Raw genomic sequence first — 27,445 nt, 5'->3', positions numbered from 1 at the left:
GAAGCTATAAATAGACACACGTTGGCTAGCCAGGTGTTCGAGCGCGGGGTCTGAAATTCCTGCAATGATGTTTGGGCCTACAATGCGCCTGTATTGACACATAGATAGTCTATTCAAAGGTACAGAGTCTAATACCCATCGATCGCGTCGCAGACTCAGGTACTCTCCAAGGATTTAAGGGACGCCCAGCACGACGCGACGTGCGGAAAAGGGCCACTAAAATTGAGATCCGAGTCGAGCTCTTACTAACCTACTAGAGCTCTTACTAACCTACTCGAGTAATGTAGTCTCAGTGACCTCTCAGAAGTCTCGAAGGAACTCGCATGTGAAGTCTCGTATGGACTCTCACGGTAGTCTCTCATAGTGATGGCCCAACAAGATCCTCATTGGAGTAATTCAATATAGTCTCATGCAATCTACCGAGCGAATAATCAATGCTATTAATGTATATTCAAACAGTGCTGTAACGTTGTTATGGAACCACAACCTTGGGACCACCACCAATACGGTCAACGCCCTCTAACATGACATAAACGGCCAGTACAACCACCGCTCGTGCTACAGACACCAGCCAACAACCCAAACCAGTCCTTCCCCATATGGGTAGTTTCGTTAAAACGTAAGGTACATCGCCACGACTGCCGCAAGGAAGATCCCGGCAGCCGCAAGCAGTCTGCCGATCGGCGCATGTTCCTGCTGCACCAAAAGGCGAGCTCGGTCTTCTGGATCCAACTGATCCATCTGAAGGGGCAGCGGCAGTGGCTGTTGCGCGTTTCTCGCAAGCATTTCTTGCTCTAGCCGTTCTTGCGCAGCCAAGTCCTGGGCGTTGTGCTGGGCAAGCTCCGGGAAAACCAGGCCGAAACGGCTGTTCTGCGATGTGTTCCAGCGTTTGCTCTCTGCAGCCAACTTCTGCTTGACTCCGTCTGTAGTTGATATCAGACCGGTCGTTTGTTCGGTGCCGGTCATAAAACTCAAGAGCCCTGTAAGAATCGTCAGCACACTCCAAGCAGGATTCCATGTGTCCGGATGGTAATCACTCATGCTGAGACAGAGGCGCGTGTTGCAAGCGAAGCGGCCATTAGGAGTGATGATACTGATGGAAGGAGGCTTGAACGGATAGTCAGCAGGAAACCGAAGAACGCCGTGATATTGGCCACCTTCATACGGCGTTTTCGGCGGACCGGTGATGACATAGTGCCACTCCAAAATATTGTCTTCGTTGGGCTTGGCCGTGATGAACGGCGGCGGGTTGGCCGCAATGCTTTTGTATTCTTTTGTGAGCCGTTTTTGTGCTTGTCTGGAAACCATGAAGCAGGAGTATAGGGGAAGAAATTGGGAGGAACAGACCAGATATGGTTGATGCGGCGGTCACGTGAAACTGGCCAACAAGGGAACGACGCTGATTTAGTCACAACGATGCCCGTGTAAAGACCAGCGACTCGGAATTCGATTTCCAAGCAGTGCAAAGGCGAAGAAAATCAGAAAATAGGACACTGGTTCAAGGCAAAGCCTTGGGTGACTCTTATCGCCCGGCCATGAAAGTGTGCGCACACCCTATTCTTGATCCCGCAGCCGCACCTATAGTAATGCTAGACAATACCCTTCTACAAACGCGGATACTAGAATTTACTGACTTACTTTATATTTTGAACCGTAATTGTTGCGGCTTAAGCTGGCCAATTGCTTTGTCAATTGTTTGACCTTTGTTTCCTGTTTCCAGTTTCTGGTCACCCATTCTGTAGAATGAGTATCAAGCTATCAGGTCCTTTCTATAGAGCCGTGGGATCCTCATGCCTCCTGATGCCTTTCCTTACAATCCCCTAATCACATCATACTTGGACCACAGCCAAAATCACGCTCGCCTCCACATAGTAGAGATTATCCTTCTTGGGCACATTCGGCAAGTTGTCAATCACCGCTTGCCGACAATGCGATAAGATAAACTGTTCCTCTTGCCAGAGTTGTATTTTAACTTCACGTGCTGTCGAAACATTACGACAGTCACCAAAACATCGACTCATTTCGTCAATACTAAGCCCATGGCGACTCACGCCCCGCTTAGCCAATTCTGGTGAAACTGGCCGATCGCTGTCTTCGTTGTAAAAGTCGTACACTAAGATGTGCCCACCTGGCCGTACGAATGTCTTGAGAATGTGTGCCACTTTTTCATACGAGTGAATATGGTGGAAGGCCAAAGTACAGATCACCACATCAGCATACTTTTCAAGTGCAGTAGTGTCAAAGCTCGGGTCGAGCACATCACCACAAATGGAGCGGATTTTCAAAGCTGGGAACTCTTGTTTTATTTGTTCTGCCTTTGCATCAAAGCCAGAAAGCATAGTCTCGCTGATATCTATACCTACTATTTCGCCTTGAGGCATGAAGGGAGCCAACTTCTTAGCAAGGAGACCAGTTCCGCAGGCAAAGTCGATGACCTTAGAGTTGGGCCAGATCAAGTGGCGCTCGAAGTCTGGCGGAATACTTGTTAAAAGACCAGATGCTTCCTGCGCGGAGAGCGGTTTCTCTGTTTCGTCAAAAGTTTTCCTTTCGGCAGAGACATCCAAGCGAAGGATTGACGCAGCAAAGTAGTCTGTAAGTGTTTGAATCGATGGCTTAGCGTCATACTCCTGCCCTGTTGAGGCAAAAGACTTCTTGTTGGCATTGATTGAAGCTAGGTGAGACATGGCTACTAGTTACTAGTTGGTGTCTTTTCCGCGCGCGGAATAACTGGCTACATCCTTGAAAGCAAAAAACAAAAAAAAAACAAAACATAGAGCATACCTACAATGTTGACATCCCAACAATACAAGAACACTGCTCTGGAAAAAAAAAACTTTACAAAGTACTATGAAAGGGGGTACACTTCAGACGATGAAGAGAAAGACACATGCAACCACATGATGTTACATTGGAGTTGCATGAAATAGGATTTCCTCATCCTTTTTGGAAAGATATGGTGTCCAAAGAAAGAAAGTGCTGGATGCAATGTCGAGTCTAGGTCGAAAAATCAAAGTCCGTGATATGTTTCCCTTTTTGTAATGACATGGGCGCAACCATATTAGGCAACCATGACAGATAACACGCGGTTTTTGTAACCCGAAAAGGAGCCCAAGACAGGTGCAGGAGACAATTGGAATTTGCACCCATTCTGAGAAGGCCTTATCTATGCGAAAAAAAACAAAGCCCATAGATAATGCAACATGCCCCTTGACAGCGATATAAATACGCCCTTTCATCTACGCATTTTTCTCTTCATTTTTTTTTGAATCTGCTATTCATATTCATTCTTAATTTTCAATCACTATGTCTGCTGCTTTGATCGCCGATGTGGAGGCTGGTAACCTCCGCAAGAGAATTTCCGAACAACAGTACAAGGATACCTTAGAGCAAACTTACGAAGAACTTAAAGCCAAGTATGGAGACATCAGCACCATTAAGTTTGAGCCCGAAAAACACTTGAAGTACTACTCTAGCGATGAACTTGACCAACACAAGTATCACAGCACCCGCAGATTGACCATGGAGGAGTTGGGCCTCACACACAAGACTCAAATCTCTCCCATTGGTGTTTCAGACCCTTTCCCATTGTTCACAGAAGAGGCCACCGACATCATGAAGATGGAGTGTTTGCAAAAGGAGGTTTTCTTGAAGTACGCCAGAACTTCCTTCAACTCCACCAGTGGCATGGATTGCATTATCAGACACTACGCCAAAGTCCGCGACGAGGTTGTGACCCCATTTATTTACCAGGCCTGGACTCACCCAAAAACAATCGAGTTGATTTCCACCATGGCTGGCGTGGAATTGGAAATTGTGATGGAATGCGAAATTGCTCATGTGAACATCGGTGTCACATCTGAAGAAGTTGCTGAACAACAGAGAAAGGTACGCGCTAGGGAGCAGGCTCTCAGCGGCAAAAGTTCCGGTGAAGACATTCCTGCCATTGTTGGCTGGCATTACGACTCTCCGCCATTTGTGTGTGTCCTTATGTTGTCTGACACCACCAACATGATCGGGGGAGAGACCTATCTTCGCATGGGAGACCAGAAGATTGCTAAGGTGCCGGGCCCTCAAAAGGGTTCTGCAGCCGTCTTGCAGGGACGCTTGATTCAACACTTGGCCCCCAAGCCTCTCGGTACTTCGGAGAGAATCACTATGGTTACTAGTTTCAGAGCTAAAGACCCAAACGTGTACGAAGGCTCTGTATTGAGTACCGTGAAGCCAGAGGTTAACTATGGAAGCCGTTACCACGACTTCTATCCTGAATGGGTGGACTACCGTGCCCGTTTGTTGAGTGAACGTCTTCAAAACTTGGCTAGTACAGTAAAGGCTGCAGACAAGTTTGATAAGAAGGCCACCATCGAGTCTTTGAAATCTATTGAAGCATACTTGCGTACAACGTACACTGAGATGGAAGTTAGTCCCGAAGAGTGGGCAACCATCATGGCCAAAGAAAAGGACATTACTGTGGCCGCATAATAAAGTATGTGACCGAAAACAATGCTTTATCATGCTAGTCATGACGGTTCATGCCTCTGGAGTGCAGAGCACAGGTCCAGTAGGTAATATAAATTTGTTAATATGTCTTTCTAATGTAAAGTCTGCTTTATTTGCGCTTTGTCGCAGTAGTTTGACTAGGAGAAACCAAGTGGGAACAGCATGGCAAAAAAATCATTCCAAGCGTTTTACCAGACAAAGTACTTGTTATGAATTTTCGTATTTTTCCGAATATATTGAACCATAACACGGGCAACAGACTTTTGGTTGTCATTCAGAATAAAATAAAATATGAAACCGAAACCTACCACGCAACTTCGGTGCGAGAGAGCAATAAAAATCTTGTATTAGAAGAAATAAAGGAACAAGTAAACGCTAGAAGCGTCATCTAATGGTTTTTTTTTTATTTTATTTTTTTCACTTTGTGTTTGGACCTAGCATCTCTACTGACAGCAGAACTTGGACCAGAAACCCTTCTTCTCTTCTTCCACATGCTGCTGCTGCTCGTACTGGTTGACGCGCTGGCCATTGTTCGTTTGCGAATTTCTCATCATCGCCTGGTTGCCGGACATGTCATTGTTCATGTTTCCGCCCATGCTTGAGTTAGGTTGGAGCTCCTGCTTGATTGGAGGCAATGGTCTGTTTATCAAGTGTTGCAACTTCTGCTGGTGGGATTGCGTGGCCGACAACTGTTGCTGTTGTTGTGCGGATTGACTCATGTTGTTCAAGTTGCTATTACCTGCCGAGTTGGGAATATTTCCGCCCGGCTGTGCCGAGTGGTGTGGCCTGTTTCTGCGTTGTTCACGATGACGACGCTCTCTCTCGTTGGGCGGGTTAGGATGTCCATAGCCATGTAAGTTAGGCTTCTTGTTGATCGAGGAGTCCCAGCCTTTGCCTCCATTAAGATGCATCCAGTCGTAGTCCCCATCAGCATGCAATCCCAAATCGTCCAAGGCAGACAACAACAACATGCGGTACTCCTCATAAGCTGGCTCAGCTTCGAAAGGCAACAGACGCACAGACTCCAAATATTCAGCAAACTGCTTGGGTAAGCCTTCGCACAAGACTGAGGCAGACGTAGTTCTTTTCTTGTCGCCAATCTTCTCGTACTTTTGCTTGTTGGTGGGTGCTTTCAATCCTTGCCAAGGCAACTGGCCACGCAAGAAGTAGAAAAACACATGGCCAAGCGCCTCCAAGTCGTCTCTTCTCAGCTGCTCGCGGCCCAAGTGTGTGTTGATCGACATGTACCGGGCCGTGCCGCTCAACGATTTCTTTTCACGGTAAGGAATGTGTTGCTTGGTACGTGGGTCCCGGTATTGCTTGGCCATACCAAAGTCAATTAAGTGCACCTTGTTTTCATCAGGAAAGCCCTGGCGGCCAATTAAAAAGTTGTCGGGTTTGATATCACGATAAATCAAGTCGTGGCGGTGCACTTCTTCAATCAAAGACAACATCTGGATAGCAACTTGCACTACGGTTTTCACCGAAAAGCGCCGGCCACACCAGTCAAACAAATCCTCCAAAGAGGGGCCCAACAAGTCAATCACCAAGATCAGATGCAAACCTTCTTGACCAAAATAGTAGGCATTAGGAATGCCATCACAGCCTTGCAAATGTTTGTACGTTCTGTACTCGTCGCGCAACTGAGGTGCTTCAGTTTTTCTCGGCTCAAACTTGATGGCTACAGCAACGCCATTAATGATGTTGCTTCCTTCGAAAAGGACACCAAAGGAACCTTCTCCGATTTTCTTGCCAATCTTGTAGTGTAAGCCAACAACAGAATTGTTGTTAGCGGATGAGGAAGAGCTGTTAGGAGCGCTCATTTTCTGGTTATTAGATGAAGCAGCAGCGGCAGCAATGGCGGCGGCACTGGACATGGGTTTTCAAAAGCAAGCGATTGGAAAAAGAAAACAATCGCGGATAGCCCTGATTACGCTCGAAAGCTCAAAGGTCAACAGGGAAGGGTCTCGGATCAACGAAAAATGAAGACTCCAGCAGTCGAAGATGGCCCGCAAAGATTATATGGATGGGTGCGTTTCTGCCGACAGGAATCTGGAAACGGTAAAGTTGTTTCGGCAACGGAAAAGAGCAAAAAACAAGCGAAAATCGAGAGGAAAAAGCACCGGAAAAGAGTGGTATCAATGGAAGCTCTCCTTGGAGTGTTTCAGGTCGCTGCTAGACTGCCACGGGTCAAAACCAACCAAAAGTGGTGGAGACGCCAAAAAATGCAGAAAAAAAGATAAGATGTCGACCAGACGGAAAATCTGGCTCACAAGCGGCACAGGTTCGGGATAGAAGACGGACCAAGAAGGAGCAAAATATGCGGAACAAGAGACAGCCTCTCTTATGTGAAACTAGGCCAAAAGGTGGGTGCTATTATGCTTTCTGCTTTGTCCACAAGAAAGATTGTTTCGCTGTTGAGGTGAAGCGAGGGAGGTACGGGTGTGGATCCGGGCCCAACGCCGTAAGTGGTACAGCGGGGTGCCAAGGACGGATGGGGTAAAAAAAAGAAACTAAATTTTCAACGATGTGAAAAAGAAAGCAACGAGAGATGATGTATGGGCAAAGGGAGACGAATTTACGGCGGTGACGAATGTACTTTTATGGCTCTAGACATGCGACATATGACGGAATTACAAACGACGACAGGTGAGGCGGCGCGCGTTGTCCATTTGGCGACTGAAGAGGAAACCTGTCTGCCGATGAACAGAAATATGAACATGGGAATGGAAATAGCCGGCAAGTTCCGGCAAGCATCTTAGACAGGCAAGAAGTTCACCATACTTAACCGGTAAAAACTCAATGAGTGAGCAAGCGACCGATGCGATTTGTAGCACAAGAACACTGTCCGTGACGATCTGAATAGCAAATGGAAAAATCTGCAAACGAATTCTCACTGACCGAAATAGGTCTGCACGCTGCTATCAGCAATCACGTAATTTCGAAGAGCAAAACCAGACATCACAGGCAATTGATGGATGCTTTTGATATGCATTCGCCAGGCGAGTTCTTCAAACTCCATACATGTTCTAAAAGGGTAACGCATCCTTTATCAGCGAGACTGCCAAATAGAGACTGAAGGATGGCAGGATGGAGACGAGTACCAAACCGAGACGGCTGAAATGCGAGATTCTCGAGACGAGTTAGGCGTAAATGGCACCTTGCTCGGTTGCACTAACAGCTAACAGATATGAGCAACATTCGAGAGACCGCATCAAGAAACTGGGCCTCGAACCAAGTACACAGTTGATCCTTGCGGCAAGTTTAGCTTGGCAGCCGGTTTGAGAAGCTCCGGCGTGCCGTCCCGCACAATGAACAAGCTCAACCTGTCATCTGGCTGCTGCGTCGCATTGTTGCGGTTAGCAACGCCGAGAAGATCTGCCAAAGTGTCCAAGCATCGGCCCGCAGACCAGTTTTTCAGCACCCACACACCACGACGCATAGCTGCGCTATCCACTTCAGCGAGATCCTCACCACTAACGTAAAGGGCCCACAAATGCACACGGTCGGACTGGGCCACGGTCTGCGGCCCTCGGGCAACTTTTTTAAGCTGAACAAGCTCCAGCGCTGCACTGGGTTTGCGCAGTTTCCGGCGCATGCGTTCAGCGTGCAAAAAGCGAGTCAATTTGTTGAACGGATTCGATGATACCAGAGCAGAAATCGATACAGGTTTAGCCGGGCGGAGCAGCAGGTCTAGCTGTGCACGACGGACGTCTTTGTCTGGGAAAAGAGCCGCTACAGGAGTTGTGTCGTCGCTGGAAGTTGGCGAAGTTTGACGTTGGCGCTGGGGCCGGCCCACACAATTGTGCACGTCAATGTTGCGGTGGCGCGAGCAGAAAACATGGTTGCAAAACTCGCAGGAGAAGGGGAGAAAGTCAAGTTGGCTGCAAAGATAGCAGTTGGTGCCGAGGTTCAAGATGCCCTGGTTATCGTGTCGGGTTTGCGTCATGAAGAGGTTATGTGTAGACATGGTGCGACTTGGGCGAAAAAGCGGGGAGCGTTGCAAATGAGACAGAGAAGTGTTCGGCAAGCAGCAAAAAAATAAACAAGCTAAAAAAAAAGCTAGAAGAAAAGAGGAAGCTAGGAATCAAGAAATAGTTGAAAGTACGCCATTTTTTGGTGGCGGTGGCCAACCTCCAGAAGCTTCTCTCATGTATAGAACAATGTACGCGATGTGTACATGGGTGCAGGACATAACTGTGGCTGGGAAAGCTGACTAAGAAACCAGAAGTGTGTCTCAAAATCGAAAACAACGATAAGCATTGGTCAATAGTAGACAGAAACCAACGAGAAACAAAAACAAATGACCGAGGTCTAAGGGAATAAAGGAGAACAGTAAAAAGAAAGAAAACACACGAAACGGAACACCAATGCCCATGAGTAATCTTCTCTTCAGTGAACCACACATAGTATTCAAATTGTTGCTCTGAAGATCAAGGTTAAAGCTATAACACATACAACTTTGGTGATTTATCTGCTGATAAGGCATGAACGTAAATAATTCTTTTCTCTCTTAACCACCAAACAAGGAAAAGCAGCACGAGTTACAAAACAAAGTGGTGACTTGAAACTTCGCGTGTCTTTTCTAGTTTGATTAAACCACTTTCTTCTTTTACTTCATCGAAATGCTCTTCATATTTCAAATCAGATTATCAGGATAGACAACCAGGATAGACAACAAAGTGAAGTATATTAAAATGAGTAACACAGATCTTCGTGGCTACAACACGAACACCAAAATCTTCTATACTTTTGCTCAGGTAAAAAGAGTTGGCATCAAAATGACAGGCCCAGGGCCAACTCTTCACCTTTGCAGAGCAGAAATTTTTTAGGACAATACCAGAAAGACACGATTTTCTAGGTACGGGAAATCACCACACCTCTACTCCAAAACACAATATACGCCAGGTGCTTGAGATTGATTTTTGCAACCATATTCTTATTGTCAACTTTTGTTCGCGCTTCCTACTACTTTGCCCTGTGCACACTACATCTCATCTCCAATGTTCGACCTCAACGTGCCGTGGCCCGTGCAGCAATATGCACCTGCGTCAGACGCCCAAATCGCCACTGTGCGCAACACCATCGCCATGCTCTATACTCTTGGCTACCGGTACATAGCGCTCAACTTCATTGCTGCGGAGAGTGTCAAGCTTCCACTCACCAGCGCCCGCGAACTCAACCCGATTCCCATCGACGAGCTTCGGCGGCAGCTTGCCCTGTTCGAAGGTCTCCGCTTGTTCTCTAGAATCACGCTTGTGGTGCTGGACCCGGCTAAAACGCAAAGTCTTCTGAAGCTCAGTGCAGCCGCGTGTTTCGACCTCATAGCGGTGCAGCCCACGACAGAAAAGGCGCTTCAAGTGGCTGCTGCAAATCTTGATGTCGACCTCATCAGCTTGCCTATGGCCACACGGTTGCCGTTTTTTTTGAAACATAAGTGTGTTGGGCTGGCGTTGCTGCGGGGCGTCAAGTTCGAGGTGTGCTACTCAGGCTTGGTCGCTGGCCCTGCGGGGTGCGAGTCGCTGCTGGCTTTGGGCACCACAGCCCACCTCAGCCGGCGCACTTTCTTTGGCAACTGTATCCAGCTAGTGCGGGCATCACGCGGCCGCGGGCTTGTCTTTCTGAGCGGAGCCACCGAGCCTCTTCATGGGCGCAACTACGTAGACATTTTGGGCGTGATGCGCGAGCTTGGCTTGAAGAACTCCAACAGCAAGGATGGTTTCTTTGCTAATGCAGAGGCAGCTTTGGTCAGTGGCCGCTTGCGTAATCGCTCTCATAAGCAAACAGTGGCAGTGGGATCGGGCGGTAAAACAGCCACTGAAATGCTCATCGGCGAACCGGCGAAGAGGAGTGCTGACAGTGAGGGTGATTCTAAGAAAAAACGACCAAAGCCAGAGACACAGACGAAAAGGGCCGAAGTCGCAAGTTAAACAAATAGGCTCTAAGCTTCTTTTCGCCAAGATAAAGCGAGCGATGGAGTCCGCCGACGCTCAGGCCTTACCTCAGAAGAGCTGATAAATAATAGACCATTATAGCGACATACGGAGAGTGTCGAAGAACATAATAGATTACAGACATTGACAACGCATAGGACAGGGTTTCACACATGGAACAAGTATTCACTATTTAAATTCTGCGTCAAGCTATAAAAGACGTCCATCTAGAGCTCATTTTGTGCCCGCCAGCAGGACATATACACCACATAATTATAAACTTGATTTTCTCTGAAGGAGTACACCAGCTCAACACGTAGATCCAGTAAAATTTGCCCGCGCATCTATTACCATCCAATGAAAATTCAATGGAAGATCGAGGATCGAAGTGCCCGTTTTACAGGCACATCTTCGTTGCTTTGAGAATCTTTGGTTTCTCTTGCTTGTGGTTCCCTTGTTTTAGTCTCCTTCTCTCCTTTGGGCACAGAAATGCGTGGCGCCCGTGGCATTTTGCGCTTCGGCAAAAAAATTGAAGGTGGCCTCCGTTTATAGGATTCAGGAGCTTCACGCCTCACTTGTTCAGTTGAGGAAGGGAGATTCAGCAGAGACGAGGGTGAAGCAGGCTTAGGACTTGGTGAGAGAGATGCAGCCGGAGGAGTAGAATTAGATTTTCGAACAGATTGAATACTGGAAGTTGTGGGCGTTTCAGTAAGGCTTGGAGCAGCTTCTGAGATTGTAGAGGACAGTGTACGTTCAGATTCAGCACTTGCCGTTCCCGAATCGGTTATATGTTGCCCAGCATTGCGAGATGCATCTTCAAATGAAGTTGTTTCAGGTCCAGCTAGAAACCTGCCATTATCAGAAGATCGGGTCCTCAGACTGACAGCGAAATATAGAAACGGAGCAGAACTGGGCACCTGGTTGTCCACTTTTCTCTTTTTTCTAGACATGTTTCCCGTAGAATTGGGGTTTTCTTTTCTTCCCCTAGCTTCGTTTTCCTCGGTTTTGCCAACCATAGTCCTTTCTGCTCTCCGATCCCTATACTGGCCATTGTCTGTTTGCTGATCTCGCTGCTTGAAAGCCCGGTAAGGATCATACTTGCGAGCACCTTGGAATATCAACAGGCGATGTTGCATGTCCCGCATGGCCTTGCCCAAAATAGACTTTGGTCTCGCATTAGTACTGAAGGGAGTAAAAGTCAGTGGCACTTTCCTGCGCACAGGTTCGTGTAGTATTCCTTTCAATGGCACGATTTGGTTTCGGCTCTTCTCCCGTTGGATGCGTTCGGTGAATTTTCTAAGTCTTTGGGCGCTCGAGGCTCGTAGTTCGTCTCTTTCTGCAACGTACTGGAAATAAGTCGCTTTAGTGGGCATGTCACCTCCAGAAACATATTGGCGCCGCGGAAGTGGGCGGTCAGGAAAGTCTTTCTCAATGAGCACCCTCCATAGCTCATCAGACTCGGGTGTGACCGAGGGAGAATTCTCCTCGAGTTGAGCTAGTTGTTTAGCTGAAAGTCTTTTGAGAATGGGCCGAACAAGATGATATGGCGTAGTTCCAACATTGTCTATAAGCAGAGCATTCTGGACACAGGCGGCAAGTGCTGTATCAAAGAGAGAACGTACCATCGTAGACAGCCAATGAAGATAACACAATCAGCTCGGAATCAATGACAGGTAAACAATAACAGAAAATCAACTGATAGGTTATCGAAGATAATCAGGCGATGGGGCAGTTCTTAATGACAGTCAGTCGCTGCGTTCAATTGGCAGTATTTGATCAATAACGGCAGCCAGCAGTGATAGAATAAAATGGGGGAACAAGCCAATGAAACGTATCAGAGCGTTGAAAACAACAAACAATCGTTGAACTAACGTGGACGAAAAAAGATGTCCTTCTGAAGTCTGCTTATAAAAAGATGAAATATGCTGAATTTTCTAAATTCACCGCAGAAAATCGGCAACTTGGTTCGATCAGATTATGGGTATGGCAATCTGACTGACTTTCAATAGGTCCGGTGAGTGTCGAATCTATTACCACGATTCACAAACCAGCTAGAAATCGAACAACGAAGTTGAAAATAGAAAATCAAGATTCTTAGTTGTTGGAGGCAGCTAATATTCTTAATTATTATCAAGAAGATTGCAAAATGATAACCGCTATCTTAAAGTAGCGAAGAGCAAATGGTTGTTCATCACGTGACCAAACATTAGTCTATGCTATACTCTCGAGAGAAAGAAGCCACCCTTGAACCCTTTAGAAGTTCATTTAGAATAGTAACTTAAAAGGAATTTATGTATGGAGAGCCATCAGATGGAATAGTAGTATGATTATGCGAACCTATACTACCTAAAACTTTACGAATATAACAAGTCCGATATAGTGTAATGGCTATCACGGTTCGCTCTCACCGAGCAGATCGGGGTTCGATTCCCCGTATCGGAGCTTTCTTTTTTTCTTTGCCGTTCCTTCTGCTTAAGGGTCCTAACCCCTTCATTTAGTGCTCCAATGAATTTCGAGCATACTAGTCTCTTTGCTGGAAGGTGTTTTCTCTTCTGCACTAGCCACTGCACGTATTTTTCCGTTGCTTCTGCGTCGGCATAAAGCTTCCATAGTTAGCCGCGCGCAGAGTTGCGCCGAAACGGCAATCGGTATATAAGGAGCCGAGAAACTTCCGATCCCTAACGCCGCATGGCTCATGGGATGAGGAGAAGGCGAACCAAAACGAGAAACAGCTCCGGATCAAGATCCGCCAAGTTGGACACTAGCCAAAAAGTGAAGTATCTTGATTCCATGAAGAACTGAATCGAAAAGCCGAGTGGCGCATAATATTCCGTCGCAGGGCGCGGAGTTAATTTGCGGTGTGTTAATGTAGTATATCTTAAGTAGATTACCTGAATAGAAATAGAACAGGACAAAAAAAAAAAAAAAAAGGCTCCAGGAAAATAAAACCACACACGACGTACCTTTCGACCGTTTGTCTATTCTTTCTTTCTGCCCATTATGTTTAGATCAAAGAAAGCAGACCCAAAGCCTGCTGCTCCCGTTAATGAGGAAATTACCTATATTCCTTTTGAGTCACCAGCACCAGAGTGCATAATCCCACCGGAAGACGAACTAGACCCTCTGCAGAAGGAAAAGTACGCGTTGGTTTTTGCCCATTTTGCAAATGAAGACTTCAAAGCTGCCAGCAGCGAACACGAAGCAAAGTCCAAAGACAAGTCCAACTATAAACCTTTGACTCCAAGCGAGAAGGCGTGGTTGACACGCGAGTGCTTTTTGCGTTACTTGAGAGCGACAAAATGGGAAACCAAGGACGCCATTGCACGAATTGAGTTGACTTTGGCATGGCGCAGAGAGTTCGGCATCAACGGCTTCTTGGACGAGGACAATACGGTCAACGGCCAGTTGTGCAGTGAGGAGAACGAAACAGGCAAAGAGGTGATACTTGGCTTTGACAACCACTCGCGGCCGTGTCTTTATTTGAAGCCCGGAAGACAGAATACGAAAACAAGCCAGAGACAGGTGCAACATTTGGTGTACATGCTTGAACGCGTCATTGACTTTTGCCCAAGCGGCCAAGACTCGCTTGCATTGCTCATTGACTTTAAAAGTTCGCCTGTCGGAATAAAGTCCAACAAGATCCCACCCATAGGCATTGGCAAACAGGTGTTGCATATTTTGCAAACACATTATCCCGAGAGACTTGGAAAGGCTCTTTTAACAAACATTCCGTTGATAGCGTGGACATTTTTGAAGATGATTCATCCGTTCATCGACCCGCTCACACGGGAGAAGTTAGTTTTCGACCAACCTTTCCCCGACTTTGTTCCTGCTCTGCAACTAGACAAGGATTTCGGGGGTTCGGTCAACTTTGAGTACGACCACTCCAAGTATTGGAACGAGATGATTCGCATCAGCGAAGAGAAGAAGAGAAAGTACATCAAGCGCTTTGAGACCTTTGGGAGCAAGATCGGGTTGTCGGAAGTGGATTTGCGTGGTGACCACGAGGAATTGGTACATCCCTTATGATTGTTGGAACATCAGTCCAGGTAGAGGCTAATTATAATACGACATGAATGCTAGAACAATCACAGGTGTGAATGTAAGATAACCAATAACCAGAATGGGTGTGGTCGAAAGATCTCCTTGTAATCAGCACGCTTTTAATACATACAGCGATACATTTTTTGGTATAAGTCACCACGAATTAAGTAGATTCTAATTGATAATGATTGACTACGAGAAACATTTTACTTGAAAGAAAAGTTTTATACATGCAACTATATTCCCCGTTTGCTCATCGAATCGTAGTTTTATAGTACACTAGAGAGAGAGGTCATGAATAGAGAATTATTATCGTTTTCTTTGAACCAATGACTAATAGGTCAGTTGTCTTGTAACCAAGCAACATGGATTAGAACATCTTGGCACACTTTCTCTTTTCCGCCACTCCACCTCCTACCATGGTTTCCCAATCAATAGCGGCCATGCGTTCACCTGCTCCACCTTCACTTTTGGCAAAAACGACACCCAAGTCATTTCGAGCCGTGGTCAAGTAGTAGTTACTACCATCTCCAAGCGACAAGACCTCTGCTCTGACTATATCCCCAGGACGGAAGCAGTCGGCTATGCGGACCTTGTCACGGTCTGTTTGCCGCACATCTTGGCTCCGAATGACTCCCCGGAACGCCTCGCCAACATCATATGGCTGAGCTCCAATCATAGTGCCTTGGGCAGATGCAACCGCAGCGTAAGACAGCAAAATCTGGGCACCGCCGCCCATAGGAACAGAAAAGTGCGCTGTAGCACCTGTTGCTCCAATTCCACCATCGGAAGAGACATTCCCACGTCCACAAACGGACAAAATTTCACAATTGGCTTGTTTCGGGTTGAGTCGCGTGATACGCACTAGCACGACGTCTCCTTCCCTCGGAAGGCTCGAGGCTGCTCCTTCAGCAGCAGCTGCTGCTTGAGGCTCGATTTCAGCCGCATAGCGGCCATAAGTGTTTGTGTTTGTCACCACCGAAACAAGAAACGTGCGCTGAAGCGTATCGGGCGCAGCAGCTGGGTTTTCAGCAGCGTTTTCCGCTGGTGTTTCGTCGCCAACAACTTCTTGCATGAGTGGGTATCCAAGCACCGTTGCTGAGATCACAGGCACCGTTTGTGAGCCCTTGGTGATATTTGAAAGTGTGGTTCCTTTTCCTGGGATGAAGCGGTGGATTTCGGGGCCGGCTGCTCCTTGGTGTGGCTTGAATGTAGAAACAATGTACTGCCCGGGCACAACTGGCGTACTTTCGTCCATTTTATGTGAGATGGGGGTATGAAATGTGTGGAATAGCCGATGCAAAATGCCTATGAGAAAATATGGATAGTGGGCGGGCGATGTTAGTGCAGGGATTCAAAAAAGAGCTGCAGTTATATGAAGAAACGTCTGTTTTAAAGAGTTTTCTGCTTTGTAAACAATCAAACTCTATGACTTGTCTGAAGTTTGATAATGTAGTGCTTTTTTTGGGCCATCTCCACTATGGGCTGTCTGCAGGTCAAAAAGGCAGGTCTACTTTATGGCGAAATATAGTACTTCCAGAGCACAAGGAAGATTTGATAGAGTCGTCTAGGTAGAAATTAGAGACAAAGAGAAATTTTTGGCTTTTTGAACGTATTTTGAGTGTTCACGTATCGTCGCACAATCTTTCAGACTACAATCGCCAGTGCATTTTGGTAGAGACTGTACTATTTAGAGCTGACATAATGGTGAAGGCACTAGTATGGCTTTAGCTGTTACAGATATACGTGATACACAAGTTTCCATAGACTCCAAGGTCTGTGAATAATTCTCACATGTATGTCACCATCGAGTTTTCTGCTAATGATCATAGGAAGGTTTTTGCTTTCACTGTCCCGTCTTTCTCCTATAATGTTTACTCACATGAATAACAATGCTTGTGTAGAGTCTTAAAGTGATAGGAACCCATGGGCACAGATTCTATTGGCTTCTCACCTCCACTAGCAGGATAGATCCTATTAAAAGAGGTGTCAACCTCATCAGCTACTCAATACTGTTCTGCAGGACTTATAGAACTCAAGTATGTCTTATCCATCTTACGTTAACGGAAACCCTCCTGTGGTGACATTGAAAGAATATGACACTGCATCGTGGGCATCTACTACTTGTGTTGACCGCAGAGACGGAAAGTTTGTCATAGTGGTGATGGAAAATCCTCTGCAAGTTGTTGCTACGGTGGACGAAAAGGACAACGGAGTTCTCGACTCCATTTTCAAAAGCGCCCACAAGGACTTTTCTGACCAGCTCGTGGAGAAGAAGGGAGATGTTCCACGGAAAGAGTAAGTGGATAAACAGAGTATAGGGAATCGCCCGGAGGAAGTACATAATGTGTATACGTATATTATCTGCAATGTGTTTTCGAGTACATGTACTCTTTGTAGCATATGATGGGTGTCGTCAGCATGAGGCCAGCCTCGGAACATTCAGAAAAAGTGCGTGTTGCACTGACTGTCTTTGTGAATGACCATGGCGCTCTTGAATTCATTCAACTCGTCTTTGATTTGTTGCGCCAACATCGGCGTTAACTGATTACAAGTTGCAACATCTGGGTGCCGATCGTACTCTTCTCCGTCGAACGTATCGTAGAGAATAATCCTAGACGAAAATCTCACACCCTTTTTACCGAAAGTTGGCCGCGGCAGTGCCATTGGAGACTTGCGGATGCGCGAGATGAATGACGAAAACAGCCGTGGGCTAGATGTGGTGCTGTGGTCCGACACTGACGGAATGCGGTCATGATGAAATGGCATTGCCTGTGGTGGTTGAAGGTCACCGTACTTTGACGAAGTTTGCGCTGCACGGTTGGCTGATGATCCAGATGAACCGAGTCCCTGTTTAGAATCACGAGACGGAGGTCTAACACCGTACGCGTTTTCATCATCGTATTCGTCATCATCCTCGTCGTCCGAAGAGCCGAAACCTTCTCCCACTGCAAGTGAATCGCTCAGACGGCTGTCAGCCAAATGGAACAGTTGATGGGAGCCCGATTGATGCAACTGCTGATTCTTCAATGCCAGCCCGCTGAAGCCACGGAACGACATTGAGATGGGTCGAGCGGCAGTGCTTGGACTTTCTCGTGCCACGGCTTCGTTGACAGCCATACGGTATGCCGTGTCAAGAATAGGTGACTTAATTATTGAATTAGGTGTGTTTGCATCGTCCACAGGCTGGGGTGGTGGCGTCTGTGGTTCCAGCCCGGACGCAGAGTCAACAACTATAATTGTAGGTTCTTCCTGCCGCATAGAGGCTCTATTCGCTTCGTTGGTTTCATTTGGCGGGGGTACTTGGATAGATTGGACGTCTTTACCGTTTTCGACTCCATTTTCATCCGAAGCAAATTCTAGGTTTTCAACTGTATCAATTACTTGAGCAGATTGCGCAGCATGGGCCTGGTCTAACATATGTGCGTGAACTGCGTCTCGTTCTTGATCATCTCCGCTTTCATCAATCGCACTGCTCTGGAGAGGAGAAGACGAGAAATCAAGATTATCAATATCAATAAAATCAGTAAACTCAATCAAATCCTCATAATTCTCAAAAAAGTCATCTGAGGCTGGCGCGGCAGGAAGTTGTGGAGGTGCCAATGTATGTGCCTCTTCTGTTGCTTCTGTTGCTTCAGCATTTTGTGCTTCAGACAAGACGGCTGCTGCTTCTAAAGAAGCATCGATCAGTGGAGACATTACGCTAGAAGTAGAATGTGACTTTTTCAAGATGGACCCTGATCTTTTCATACCCGAAACGTTCTGCGAAGAAGAATCGGCAAAAATGATGTTTTCATCCGAGCCATCATAATTCATGAACGAGCTTCTCTTGCCTGACCGTACAGATTTCATTGACCGGGAACGCTCAAGCGAAACAATACTTTCAACCTCATGGGGCAGAAGAGACTTGGGAAACAAAGCTTCTCCAACAAGCAGCTCGCTGACATTCATTTGTGCTTTGGATTCTTTGAGCGAATTCTTTGAATGATCGAAAACAGGCATCACGGATATTTTTGGTGTTTCATGAGGACTGCTGGCTTGAGAGTGGTACGATAATGCAAATGGCGACCCGAATATATTATTGTTTTGTTTGGGGTCCAATGGCGCCTGTATCTTTGGCGAATATGAATCGAAAGGTTCAAGTGAAACCTCTTCACCGTACTTCCTATTCTCGAGTCTCTTTGGAGGGTCTAAATCAAGGTTTTCCTCGTCAATTGTCATCTCAGAAACATCTGGAAATCCTCTTGGATAATAGTCCGAATCATCTACCTCGCGAATAGTATTTTCTCCATTCAATGCAATTGTGGCTGGTGTGCCACCAGACTCCATTGTAGCCGAAGACTCGAAAGTTTGTGGAGTACGAGGAACCGGTGTTTGAGGGGCTTCTTTCGGTTTTCCTAAGGCTGGAGGCACTGCTGCTTTAGGTTTCACTGCTTTAGGAACCTGTTTCTCTTCTTGTTGTACTGAAGCCGGTGCAGCTTCAAGTTTAGTCGCCAGGAATGCTGGCGTTGATTTTTTCTTCATTCCGAAAAAGCTTTTTCTTGCATCCTTAGATTTTGGGGCTTCCTCAACCAATTGACTGAAGTTGGGCGTGGAATATGATTTTGCCGTGATTTTTACTGGCTTGCTTGGCTCTTCCTCTACACCTCTTAATTTGTCAAGTGAGTGATTTTTCGACTTGATCTTGAACAATCCCCTAAAGCTGAACCGCTTCAGAGATTTCAGCGAACCATTTGCAAGTGCAGATATATCACTGACAGTATTACTTCTCCGGTGTGTCGCGGAAGCAGGGCTTTCATGAAACTCACTTAGCGATTTTTGATGAGGCGAGCGGCTCATTTGCGAACGTGGTGTCATCTGAGACTTTGAGCTAAGAGGCGTGGTGGATGTAGCCTTAGAACTCTTGATTGGTTTCTCGGACATGCTGTTCTTGGTCGTAGCTTTTTTCAAGCTTTCAGTCAGAGCATTCTTTGCCAGCGGCCTAGGGCCCGACATATCTGAAGATACCTTTGCCTGAGGTTGAAATGGTTCCTCGAGCTGAGGAACATCAAGCATTGATTTATACTGGGTATGAGCAACTTGAGTTGGTTTCAGCAAAGCAGAACCAGTTTCAGAAGCCTTATCAAGCGTCATGGGAACGTCCGAGTGCGCTTCGGTCAACGTGTCATCGGCCTTATCGTCTGAGACTGTACTTCCACGTTCCGAAGCATCCTCTCCTGTGCTGACTTTGGTTTCGCCGCTCTCTACCTCCTTTTCCGGAAACGAGGAAGAAACGGTTTTCAAGTGCGGCGAGAAGTCCTTGGACAAGCATTTGATTGTCTGAAAAGTTGCAGGCTGGTCCAATTTTGGCGTCACATCGGTAAGGGAGTAGCCAGACTCGCCCATAGTGCTCAAAGACAGAGATGGATAGTGCCCCTTTTTATCGGGCAGAGTTGTTGAGCGGACAGCGTCGTGCTCGAGATTTTTATGGTTATCCGAGCCGGGTGAGTTGTCACTAATTTCCTCTTCTTCGATAATGGGCGGGGCTGCGACGCTCGTGGGCCGATCGTTCAAAGCAGACTCCAATGCTTTCATTGAAGGCGAAACTTTCATCAACAGGGTGCGGCTAATGGCAGACGCCGAACTTTCGACATTAGAAGCTTCGCCAGCGCCCATGAGGCCTGCGCTGATCAGTGCCGACAGCATGGAATTGGGAATATTGACGGTCTTCTTCAAGTTGAAAATGTGGTTCAGGGAAGACAGCTGGGAGATTCCAGCTGCGGAAGAATAAAAGTCGTTGTTCCAAAGAGCATCCTCGTACTCATCATGGTTGGCAAGCGACATTGCTGCGGGGCTTTTTGGGTTCGAACGGACTCTTGGCGGTTAGAACAAAAATGTATAGTGGGTGCTTTTGCGCCACAAACACAAGGGCTCCGAGAATTTATCTAGACGAAATAGTTGGTGTCAGACACGGGAAGCGGGAATATCAAGGGGAGATGGTCGAAAGCTGGGAACGAAAAAAAAAAAAAAAAAGATGTGCCGGTGGACTCAACCCAATTGGGCAAATGAAGAGAAAAAATAGGAAGGCTGGATGTGATGCAGGCAGAGACGAGTCGAGAACTTGGCGAACTTGCGGCTCAATGAGAATCACCGAAAGGGATATAGCAGGAACTAGACCAGAAGAAACTTGGTCCGCGTGGAAATGACACTGTGATGATAAAGGGCCAGAAATCGGTGTATGGGGTTTTTAGGCGTGCCTGTCTTGCTTTAGAGGATGCGTGAAATATTCCCAAAGCAGAAACGCGTCACGTAGGTCAACGTGCGTCAGGAACGGAGTACACACCTTAGGGAGGTACGGGTGTTTCTCCCCGCAGGCACCGGGTCAATTGATGCGGAAGGCCTGATATGGCTAAATTATGTGGGAGGCGGATGCACAACTTGGGGAGGTTGCAGACGGACGATGTCAAAAAAGCTGCAATGGGAAGACACGATATGCGAATGAATGAGTGCAAAAGAAGAAAAAATAAAAAGATGTACATCGAAGAAAATGATGTACATCGAAGAATATGATGTACAAGAAAGTGATGTACATAGAAATGCAATGTCAGAACTCGGGCTTAGCATGCCATCATTTTGTCTCGATACATTGTTATCTGGGCGTCCTATACTGACTGCACTTAAAACCCCAGTTTGGCTTTCCGAAACGTTGGGGAGGTAAAAACTGCACAATTATGGGGCGGCTTGGCGTGTACTTCGAGGGAAACTAATTTCTCGTATTTGCTAGCGAATCCCTGAGACACTAAGCGCTTAAAAGATACGAACACTACATTGCATCACAATCGTAGCAGCTGCTTCATGTTCACATGCAGACGACCCTTACTGTGCAGCTTCATTTGCAGTCGGATGTAATTCCTTGCATGTTCATAAACACTAGATGTAGAATTGTCCTAGGCTAAGATCTTCTATGACAAAGAGCGGAGTTTTTCATACACAACATTTTCCATGCTGAATCAAATAGGACATCTGAAACAGGAGGGATCAGTATAATTGCGATGTTCACTAACAGCCCCCGTTTACTGTCGTTGGGGCCCAAAGACTATATGAAGATTCTTTTACAATTGAAAGATTCAAAAAAGGGCATGAATAGCAAAGCCAAGTGCGTATGTATCGTCCATTAGTGTATAGCAAGATAGATCATGAATCCGCAGGCAAAACGTTTCTCGACATTTTTTTTTCTTGCGCCTCAAAGAATTCATCTTTCTAGAGCTCTATTAGTGAAGACGGTTCAAATATAAATACAGAGCATACTTTCATGTGCATCCATGAATTCGCGGGCGCGCCAGGCAGCCTAAACGATGACACAGTCGCTCTTTTTCTTCAAACGGAGGCGCCGTTTCTGCGCGGGCGGCGCGCGTACCTTGGGCGCCGCACTTTTTTCGAGCACCGACAGCACCTCGGTAAGGCCAGTGCTCTGCGAAACACGCCGCGCCAGGTTAAGAAGCGACAAAGTGTCGCCCGAAAAAACACTTTCGGGACGCAGTTGGCGCGGGAAAACTTGCGGCGCGCCTGGCTCTAACCGAAGAACCGGGTCCAAACCAAATTGAAGAAGCGTATTGGCCAAGTACATGTAGAATTTGATCCATAACACTTCAAGCTGCTGAGTAAACTTGGAACCAAAGCGTTGCACAAAAGTTTGCACCAACGCTTCTCCCATCATCTCGAACTGGAAAGGTTCGATGCCCAAAATGCGCAGGTGTCTTTTGCCCAATTGCTCCAAATAGGCATCTAAGCTGGACAAGTTGTCAAGAGAATTGACTGCAAGAGACATTACTCCAGCCATAGACACAGCCTGGTGCCGGAGCGAAGGAAATGCCTGCTCCAACTCTGGGTCCATAGACAAGAGATTCAGATAGAGCTGCGTACAAAAGGTCGACAGAGCATGCAAGGACAGTTGGGCCATCTTCTTGGGGCGTGCAAACGCACCAGGGAGGGAAATCTTCGGCTCGGCATCGTCAACCAACATGCGGTTCCACGTGTATCTCACCAAAGCGATTTCTTTAGGAGAAAAGTCAAGCGAAACACGATAAACAGATTGATTAGAATACGCAGAGTTACACGAGTCTCGAGTACCAACTCGAGTTACTTTGTAATTTTCGTGCGTGTAGTCCGAGTAGCTGGGAGCGAAGTACATATCCAGGTTTTCGCTTTGAGTATCGGGGATGGAAGCGTCCTCACGAGCATTAGCCAAAGATTGTGTTGAGTAAGACTTTGGAATATCACGTCCCAATTGAGTTGGTCTACGCATCAGAGTAGAACCAGAAAGCATCTTCGTTGTGTAGACGGTAAAAAGATTTGGGGACAAAAAAAGTTTGCAAAATGGCCAGATCAAACGATAATAACGCAGCGCGGGCTAAGAATAGGCGGGTGCACAGTCGCGAGATCTCGCACTAGTTAAGAGCTAATCTCTAATTTTGCTTCAGGGTGGATGATATCAGCATAGATACAGAGGGTTGGGTGAAGTCTGACTCCGCATTTGACTTCTTTGGTAACCAGGGGTTTGCCCAATCGGCAGCATGCACAAACCTTACCAAGGTACATGACCAAACGTGCAGGTTTGAAGCATGAGGTAGAGCAAATGCGTATTCCTGCACATCCACGATCAATGTGATGGGTTATATACAAGCTCACGATACTCCATTCTTGCCTCTAACGTTCAGCCAGGTCATGTGCTTTTGCGATTATCCGACTAACGAAAGAGAAGCTTATGTTTCAATATATGTCGCTACATGACGCATAAAGCATTTAAGATGGGGGGAAAAAGTACATATCATGTTTACAACCCTACACAGAACGTTATGGTAGTGGCTTTTTTCTCATGAATCTCACACATATGCTGGAGAACAATGCAAGGAAACAAGGGGATAATGGTGTATTGGTGCGACGTCCAATGTATCTCGGAATTTGCGCCTTCACAAATACTCTCGATGCGCTCTGCGGTTATACCGCAGGCGTTTGCTTAATGTATGCACGGCAGCGAATCTGCCTATCTTGCAGTTACCCACCTCTTTTGTTTATGTGCTTGATCTCAACCTTTGTCCTCATAATAATAACTAAACGTTCAATAATATAAACTAGCTGATCAGGAGCCATAGTCGTTCTTTTCTGCTCTAGGTCTCTGACTCATATTCTCACATCCTTTGTGAACACAATATGTTTTTGTAGTACTTGTTACTAATCAGTATGCCCATCGTATAACAGGCGCAATGCAACATCGGCCCACAACCAATACTTACAAGTAGGTAGTGTATCGGAAGATTCATCCCCTCCTGTGCGACTCTACTCAAGCTGCTTCTCAACGTGCGCTGCACGTACAATTATTTGCGTTTTGGCATTTAAAAGTGGGAATGCTGCAGATAACATGCGTACTCGCATTAGTCGATTCATAAAAACATGACGCGCATGATATGATGCAGCCGCTGCGCGTCCACTTGCTCTTTCGGCATCTGTGACCTTTGTCAGCCTTTCTTAACAAACGTAAAAATTGGTAGGTAGCCTACGGAAGGACATATTGCTGCCCAAGAGGGATGTCTCTTCATTTGTATTGGTCTCCCGAAAAGGGTAGGTACTAAACAGACCTCACATTCTGGCTTGAGATGACCCCTATAGTCCGTTCTCGCGCATGAACAGAACTCGGAAATCATTTGCAAATACCGAGTGAGGATATCTGCGATAAGATGTACACCAGCCATACATGAGCCATACATGAGCCGTACATCAGCCATACATCAGCCTCCTTTCAACGTCTTCGTGATGATCGGATGCTAATGTTACATCTACAGTCTGTAGCAATATTAAGTAAGTCTTTCAAGTCATTATTCAATAGTCTTGTCTAACGGAACCTCAACGTAATAGCACTGGAGAGCCCTCTCTAAGGCCTGTCCAAGATGGTCCCAATGCAAAACCCGTACGTTCTTGTCGAACCCACGAGGCTTGCGAATACTATAGGCCATGATACGTCTAGCAAAAGCATTATCAGCGTCTGCGAAGTCTTCACCCGAGGATTTTGCCAGCAACGGCCGTTTTTGCCAAAAGGGCATCAAATTAGAGCGGATCCGGCCGCGCTCGCGCCGCCGTTGCGCTGGGTCCATACAGCTTGCGTTGATTAGCGTTTCCACAATGCCAATCACCTCGACAGAAGTAATGTAGTAACCGGCGGGTATCCCGCAGTCGGATGTATCCTTCTGCAAGCACGAGACCTCAATTACAGATACGCCTGCAGGCGCAGGCTCTGGCGCTGGGTGTTTCGTAGCCAGTCCCACAATGCGAAACCCTGCGCCGAGAGCCGCACAATCCTGCGTGCATTCCACACGCACTATTCGCCGCTTATCCTCCAATTCGGCGTCACTCCAGTGCGAGCTGCATGCATAGCTGAGCAGCTCCTTCTGCACCGCTAGTTTGACGGGCGCATAATAATGCCCATGTCTTGGTGGGCTTGCGGGAGGCTTTGACATGGCAGAAGCGGACGATGATCCCCGTACAATGCGGCACAAATCGACCGTACATACGCTGACAGGCGTAGGAGGCGTGCGCCACATGCTTGACGAATGCGACTGGGCGCCAACAGGCATGCTGCTGTGGTATGCCAGTTGCGCGCACTCTTGCGCATTGCAAGGTAATACTTGCGCTATTGCCGCAGCTCTCGCATCGTCTAGCGGCAGCTGCTCTTCAACATGGGCTGGAATAGGTTGCCCTTCGCTCGGGTCTGGCGAAATGCAAGGCGCCTTGCGATGTAGAGGCGGCGCAAACGCCTGTGGTACAGCCTGGTGTTGCGCTTCTATAAGAAGATATTGTGTGTCTGGAGGCATATACTGCGTGACACCACTCATGCCCGTTTCTATAGGGTCAAAATGGGCTTTCCGTGGGGCAGACAGCATTGCCACTGCATCGTGGTCTACACTTGTAAATGCCACTAATGCTGCAAGCGAGTTTGGCGCCAGCGCCATCGAATCGTTTTGGAGCATAGATGCCATGTCAAGTCGTGTTTGTGTCGAAGAAGGTGTGGCCATAGTGTTGGCGGAGTTGACGGAGTTGACGGAGTTAGCAGAGTTGGTGGAACGAACAGAATTGGTGGAGGTGGAACTTGCGTAGGGCACAGCATCACTAAAAGTCCCTTCCGTGGCACTGGTTAGAGTGTTATCCCAAGGAGGAAAGAACACTGAGTCGACGGGATGTTGCACGACGAACTCTTGTTGTGGTTGTGGCTCCGTATAAAGCGGCTCTTGGGACATGAAGTACAAGTCCGCAAGCGACGCATGGGCGTTGAATATGTCACCCATGGCGAAAACAAAACAGTATCCACAAGCAGAATAAAACTGGGAATAGGTGTTCGAAATCGCTGGGAATCCCCACAGATATAAACAGAACAAAAAAAAGACCCCATAGGCAAATCTGCTTATCACTGCTTTGGGCTAATATGGCGCATGGTTCTCTGTGCGTCCGGTGGAGGTTTTTTAACACATGGTGCATGAGCCGGGCCGAATCCCGCATTCTGCACAGGTCGTGACCTTGCATCGACTCAGATCCAACTCGCATGTATTCAGTCTGTACCTCCACTCCCAAAGATTTGGGAAACAATGGAGTGCTCAGACTCATCCTCCATCATGGCTTTACGGATAATGCGGATCTGTTTATGTCCTACAGTATCGCAGCATGACCATCAAACCAAACGCTGGATACGAGAAAAATCTTTCAAGTGTTAACAGCGGTGAGGCTAGCAACACTCATAACCTACCGTTATATCTCGGCAAGTCGATAACTAAGCAAGAGGCGGTTTTCTTTGTGCATCCATCTACCACATCAGAGGTCAACAACGAAGGAAGAACGTTCTTACTGTCGAAAGGCTGGAAGTTCTAGGCGTTCTACCTACATATGTCATGAAAGATTCGCAAAACCCTGTCGAGGAACAATCACAAGCATTTACTAGAACTGCATCGTAAAAGAGAAAAGTGCAATACACACCTTCGATCCTTGTCATCAACTTCGTCATGCTGTTCTGAATCTATTTCTCGTTCTCATTTCGGTCTCATTAATTATCAAACCTTTGGACTAGCTGCTTTTCATCTGATTGAATGAACGTAATACCTTTGTCAGCAAGGGACAGCTACAAGAGCGGGGCGACAATACAGATGCATGTATATGGAGGATCTTCTCTTGTTGTAGCAAGAACAATCGGCGCGCATCAGGAAGTTCAGCCACTGCGTCCGCGTCCGGCATCCTGGACGTACTATGCACGTTTCTGCAAAAGATCTATGCATCAGACGCCTTTCTTTGCCTCAGAGAAGCAAAGCGTATTTCTCTTTTGAGGGCGGGAACTCTTTTAACCTTTAATTGTACATGCGATCCCTCTATTTTTGGGAGGTCACTTCTTCTATGGAAAATCTTCGATCAAGATGATTCGACAGGGCAAACTTTAATTTTCAAGGTGTTTAAAACATTTGGCCACACGCGCCCTCATTTGTTCTTCATGTATGATTCGGGCGACGTCCACACCACTTTCATAACAATTTCTTCATCAGCTTTGTGCTTCATTTTTTCTTGCAAGCACTCCACTATTAGGAGTTTGATACTGATGGCCACCTCGACCTCTGAATAGCTCAAAGTCTAGCCATTCTAGAAATAAACTCTGGATGAAAGTATTGTGAACAAAATTTGCCGCATGTGCATTCATTCTAAGAAAACGATTACTCTTGGAGCAGAACCATTTGCCTAGCAGAGGTTATGAAAGAGAACATATGCATATAAAAGAACACGCTTCATGCTTGACTAAACTTTCTTGAGCCTGTAAAAATAGATACAGAGAAAACGATCTTGTGCATCAAATTGTTTTTCCTGCCGTAAGATTCGTTATGGGCCTGTTCGATCAGCAACTTCTCTCTTCAGTGACCAACTGAATCTTTCGTACCTTCATTAAAACCTATTCGGGAGAAAGACCC

At 46.7% G+C, this 27,445-nt stretch overlaps 13 protein-coding genes and 1 non-coding gene across 14 annotated transcripts; 5 read left to right on the top strand and 9 right to left on the bottom strand. All coding sequences in view use genetic code 12, as the record gives it.

The window, feature by feature from the left end:
• Nucleotides 1-612: 612 nt before the first annotated feature.
• FOB63_000889 (E2 ubiquitin-conjugating protein) lies at nucleotides 613-1,308 on the bottom strand (the record flags this gene model as incomplete). The annotated part of the gene is made up of 1 exon (XM_002619735.2): nucleotides 613-1,308. The coding sequence occupies one exon, from the start codon at nucleotides 1,306-1,308 to the stop codon at nucleotides 613-615; it is 696 nt and encodes a 231-aa protein (XP_002619781.2).
• Nucleotides 1,309-1,829: 521 nt separating this feature from the next.
• FOB63_000888 (class I SAM-dependent methyltransferase) lies at nucleotides 1,830-2,684 on the bottom strand (the record flags this gene model as incomplete). Its single annotated transcript, XM_002619734.2, has 1 exon — nucleotides 1,830-2,684. One exon carries the CDS (start codon nucleotides 2,682-2,684, stop codon nucleotides 1,830-1,832), a length of 855 nt encoding a protein of 284 aa, XP_002619780.2.
• A 619-nt stretch (nucleotides 2,685-3,303) lies between these two features.
• On the top strand, nucleotides 3,304-4,479 carry FOB63_000887 (uncharacterized protein; the record flags this gene model as incomplete). The annotated part of the gene is made up of 1 exon (XM_002619733.2): nucleotides 3,304-4,479. The coding sequence occupies one exon, from the start codon at nucleotides 3,304-3,306 to the stop codon at nucleotides 4,477-4,479; it is 1,176 nt and encodes a 391-aa protein (XP_002619779.2).
• A 461-nt stretch (nucleotides 4,480-4,940) lies between these two features.
• Nucleotides 4,941-6,374, bottom strand: YCK2 (serine/threonine protein kinase; the record flags this gene model as incomplete). Its single annotated transcript, XM_002619731.2, has 1 exon — nucleotides 4,941-6,374. One exon carries the CDS (start codon nucleotides 6,372-6,374, stop codon nucleotides 4,941-4,943), a length of 1,434 nt encoding a protein of 477 aa, XP_002619777.1.
• A 1,337-nt stretch (nucleotides 6,375-7,711) lies between these two features.
• On the bottom strand, nucleotides 7,712-8,467 carry FOB63_000885 (uncharacterized protein; the record flags this gene model as incomplete). The annotated part of the gene is made up of 1 exon (XM_002619730.2): nucleotides 7,712-8,467. One exon carries the CDS (start codon nucleotides 8,465-8,467, stop codon nucleotides 7,712-7,714), a length of 756 nt encoding a protein of 251 aa, XP_002619776.2.
• Nucleotides 8,468-9,500: 1,033 nt separating this feature from the next.
• On the top strand, nucleotides 9,501-10,427 carry RPP1 (RNA-binding RNA processing protein; the record flags this gene model as incomplete). Its single annotated transcript, XM_002619729.2, has 1 exon — nucleotides 9,501-10,427. One exon carries the CDS (start codon nucleotides 9,501-9,503, stop codon nucleotides 10,425-10,427), a length of 927 nt encoding a protein of 308 aa, XP_002619775.1.
• Nucleotides 10,428-10,795: 368 nt separating this feature from the next.
• Nucleotides 10,796-12,055, bottom strand: ELA1 (elongin A; the record flags this gene model as incomplete). The annotated part of the gene is made up of 1 exon (XM_002619728.2): nucleotides 10,796-12,055. One exon carries the CDS (start codon nucleotides 12,053-12,055, stop codon nucleotides 10,796-10,798), a length of 1,260 nt encoding a protein of 419 aa, XP_002619774.2.
• Nucleotides 12,056-12,800: 745 nt separating this feature from the next.
• Nucleotides 12,801-12,872, top strand: FOB63_005503. Its single transcript has one exon. It is a non-coding gene; the product is annotated as a tRNA-Glu (tRNA).
• Nucleotides 12,873-13,430: 558 nt separating this feature from the next.
• Nucleotides 13,431-14,459, top strand: PDR16 (phosphatidylinositol transporter; the record flags this gene model as incomplete). The annotated part of the gene is made up of 1 exon (XM_002619727.2): nucleotides 13,431-14,459. One exon carries the CDS (start codon nucleotides 13,431-13,433, stop codon nucleotides 14,457-14,459), a length of 1,029 nt encoding a protein of 342 aa, XP_002619773.2.
• A 385-nt stretch (nucleotides 14,460-14,844) lies between these two features.
• On the bottom strand, nucleotides 14,845-15,732 carry FOB63_000881 (exosome non-catalytic core subunit; the record flags this gene model as incomplete). The annotated part of the gene is made up of 1 exon (XM_002619726.2): nucleotides 14,845-15,732. The coding sequence occupies one exon, from the start codon at nucleotides 15,730-15,732 to the stop codon at nucleotides 14,845-14,847; it is 888 nt and encodes a 295-aa protein (XP_002619772.2).
• A 783-nt stretch (nucleotides 15,733-16,515) lies between these two features.
• Nucleotides 16,516-16,776, top strand: FOB63_000880 (uncharacterized protein; the record flags this gene model as incomplete). The annotated part of the gene is made up of 1 exon (XM_066102503.1): nucleotides 16,516-16,776. One exon carries the CDS (start codon nucleotides 16,516-16,518, stop codon nucleotides 16,774-16,776), a length of 261 nt encoding a protein of 86 aa, XP_065958565.1.
• A 140-nt stretch (nucleotides 16,777-16,916) lies between these two features.
• On the bottom strand, nucleotides 16,917-20,297 carry BNI4 (Bni4p; the record flags this gene model as incomplete). Its single annotated transcript, XM_002619725.2, has 1 exon — nucleotides 16,917-20,297. One exon carries the CDS (start codon nucleotides 20,295-20,297, stop codon nucleotides 16,917-16,919), a length of 3,381 nt encoding a protein of 1,126 aa, XP_002619771.2.
• A 1,504-nt stretch (nucleotides 20,298-21,801) lies between these two features.
• Nucleotides 21,802-22,779, bottom strand: FOB63_000878 (uncharacterized protein; the record flags this gene model as incomplete). Its single annotated transcript, XM_002619723.1, has 1 exon — nucleotides 21,802-22,779. One exon carries the CDS (start codon nucleotides 22,777-22,779, stop codon nucleotides 21,802-21,804), a length of 978 nt encoding a protein of 325 aa, XP_002619769.1.
• Nucleotides 22,780-24,325: 1,546 nt separating this feature from the next.
• Nucleotides 24,326-25,789, bottom strand: FOB63_000877 (uncharacterized protein; the record flags this gene model as incomplete). Its single annotated transcript, XM_002619721.2, has 1 exon — nucleotides 24,326-25,789. The coding sequence occupies one exon, from the start codon at nucleotides 25,787-25,789 to the stop codon at nucleotides 24,326-24,328; it is 1,464 nt and encodes a 487-aa protein (XP_002619767.1).
• Between the last annotated feature and the right edge of the window lie 1,656 nt (nucleotides 25,790-27,445).

This window comes from Clavispora lusitaniae (genome assembly GCF_014636115.1).
Source record: "Clavispora lusitaniae strain FDAARGOS_655 chromosome Unknown tig00000003_pilon, whole genome shotgun sequence".
NCBI classification, from domain to species: Eukaryota; Fungi; Ascomycota; class Pichiomycetes; order Serinales; family Metschnikowiaceae; genus Clavispora; species Clavispora lusitaniae.
The sequence above is the reverse complement of the archived record's forward strand: the minus strand, read 5'-3'. Positions and strand labels throughout refer to the sequence as shown.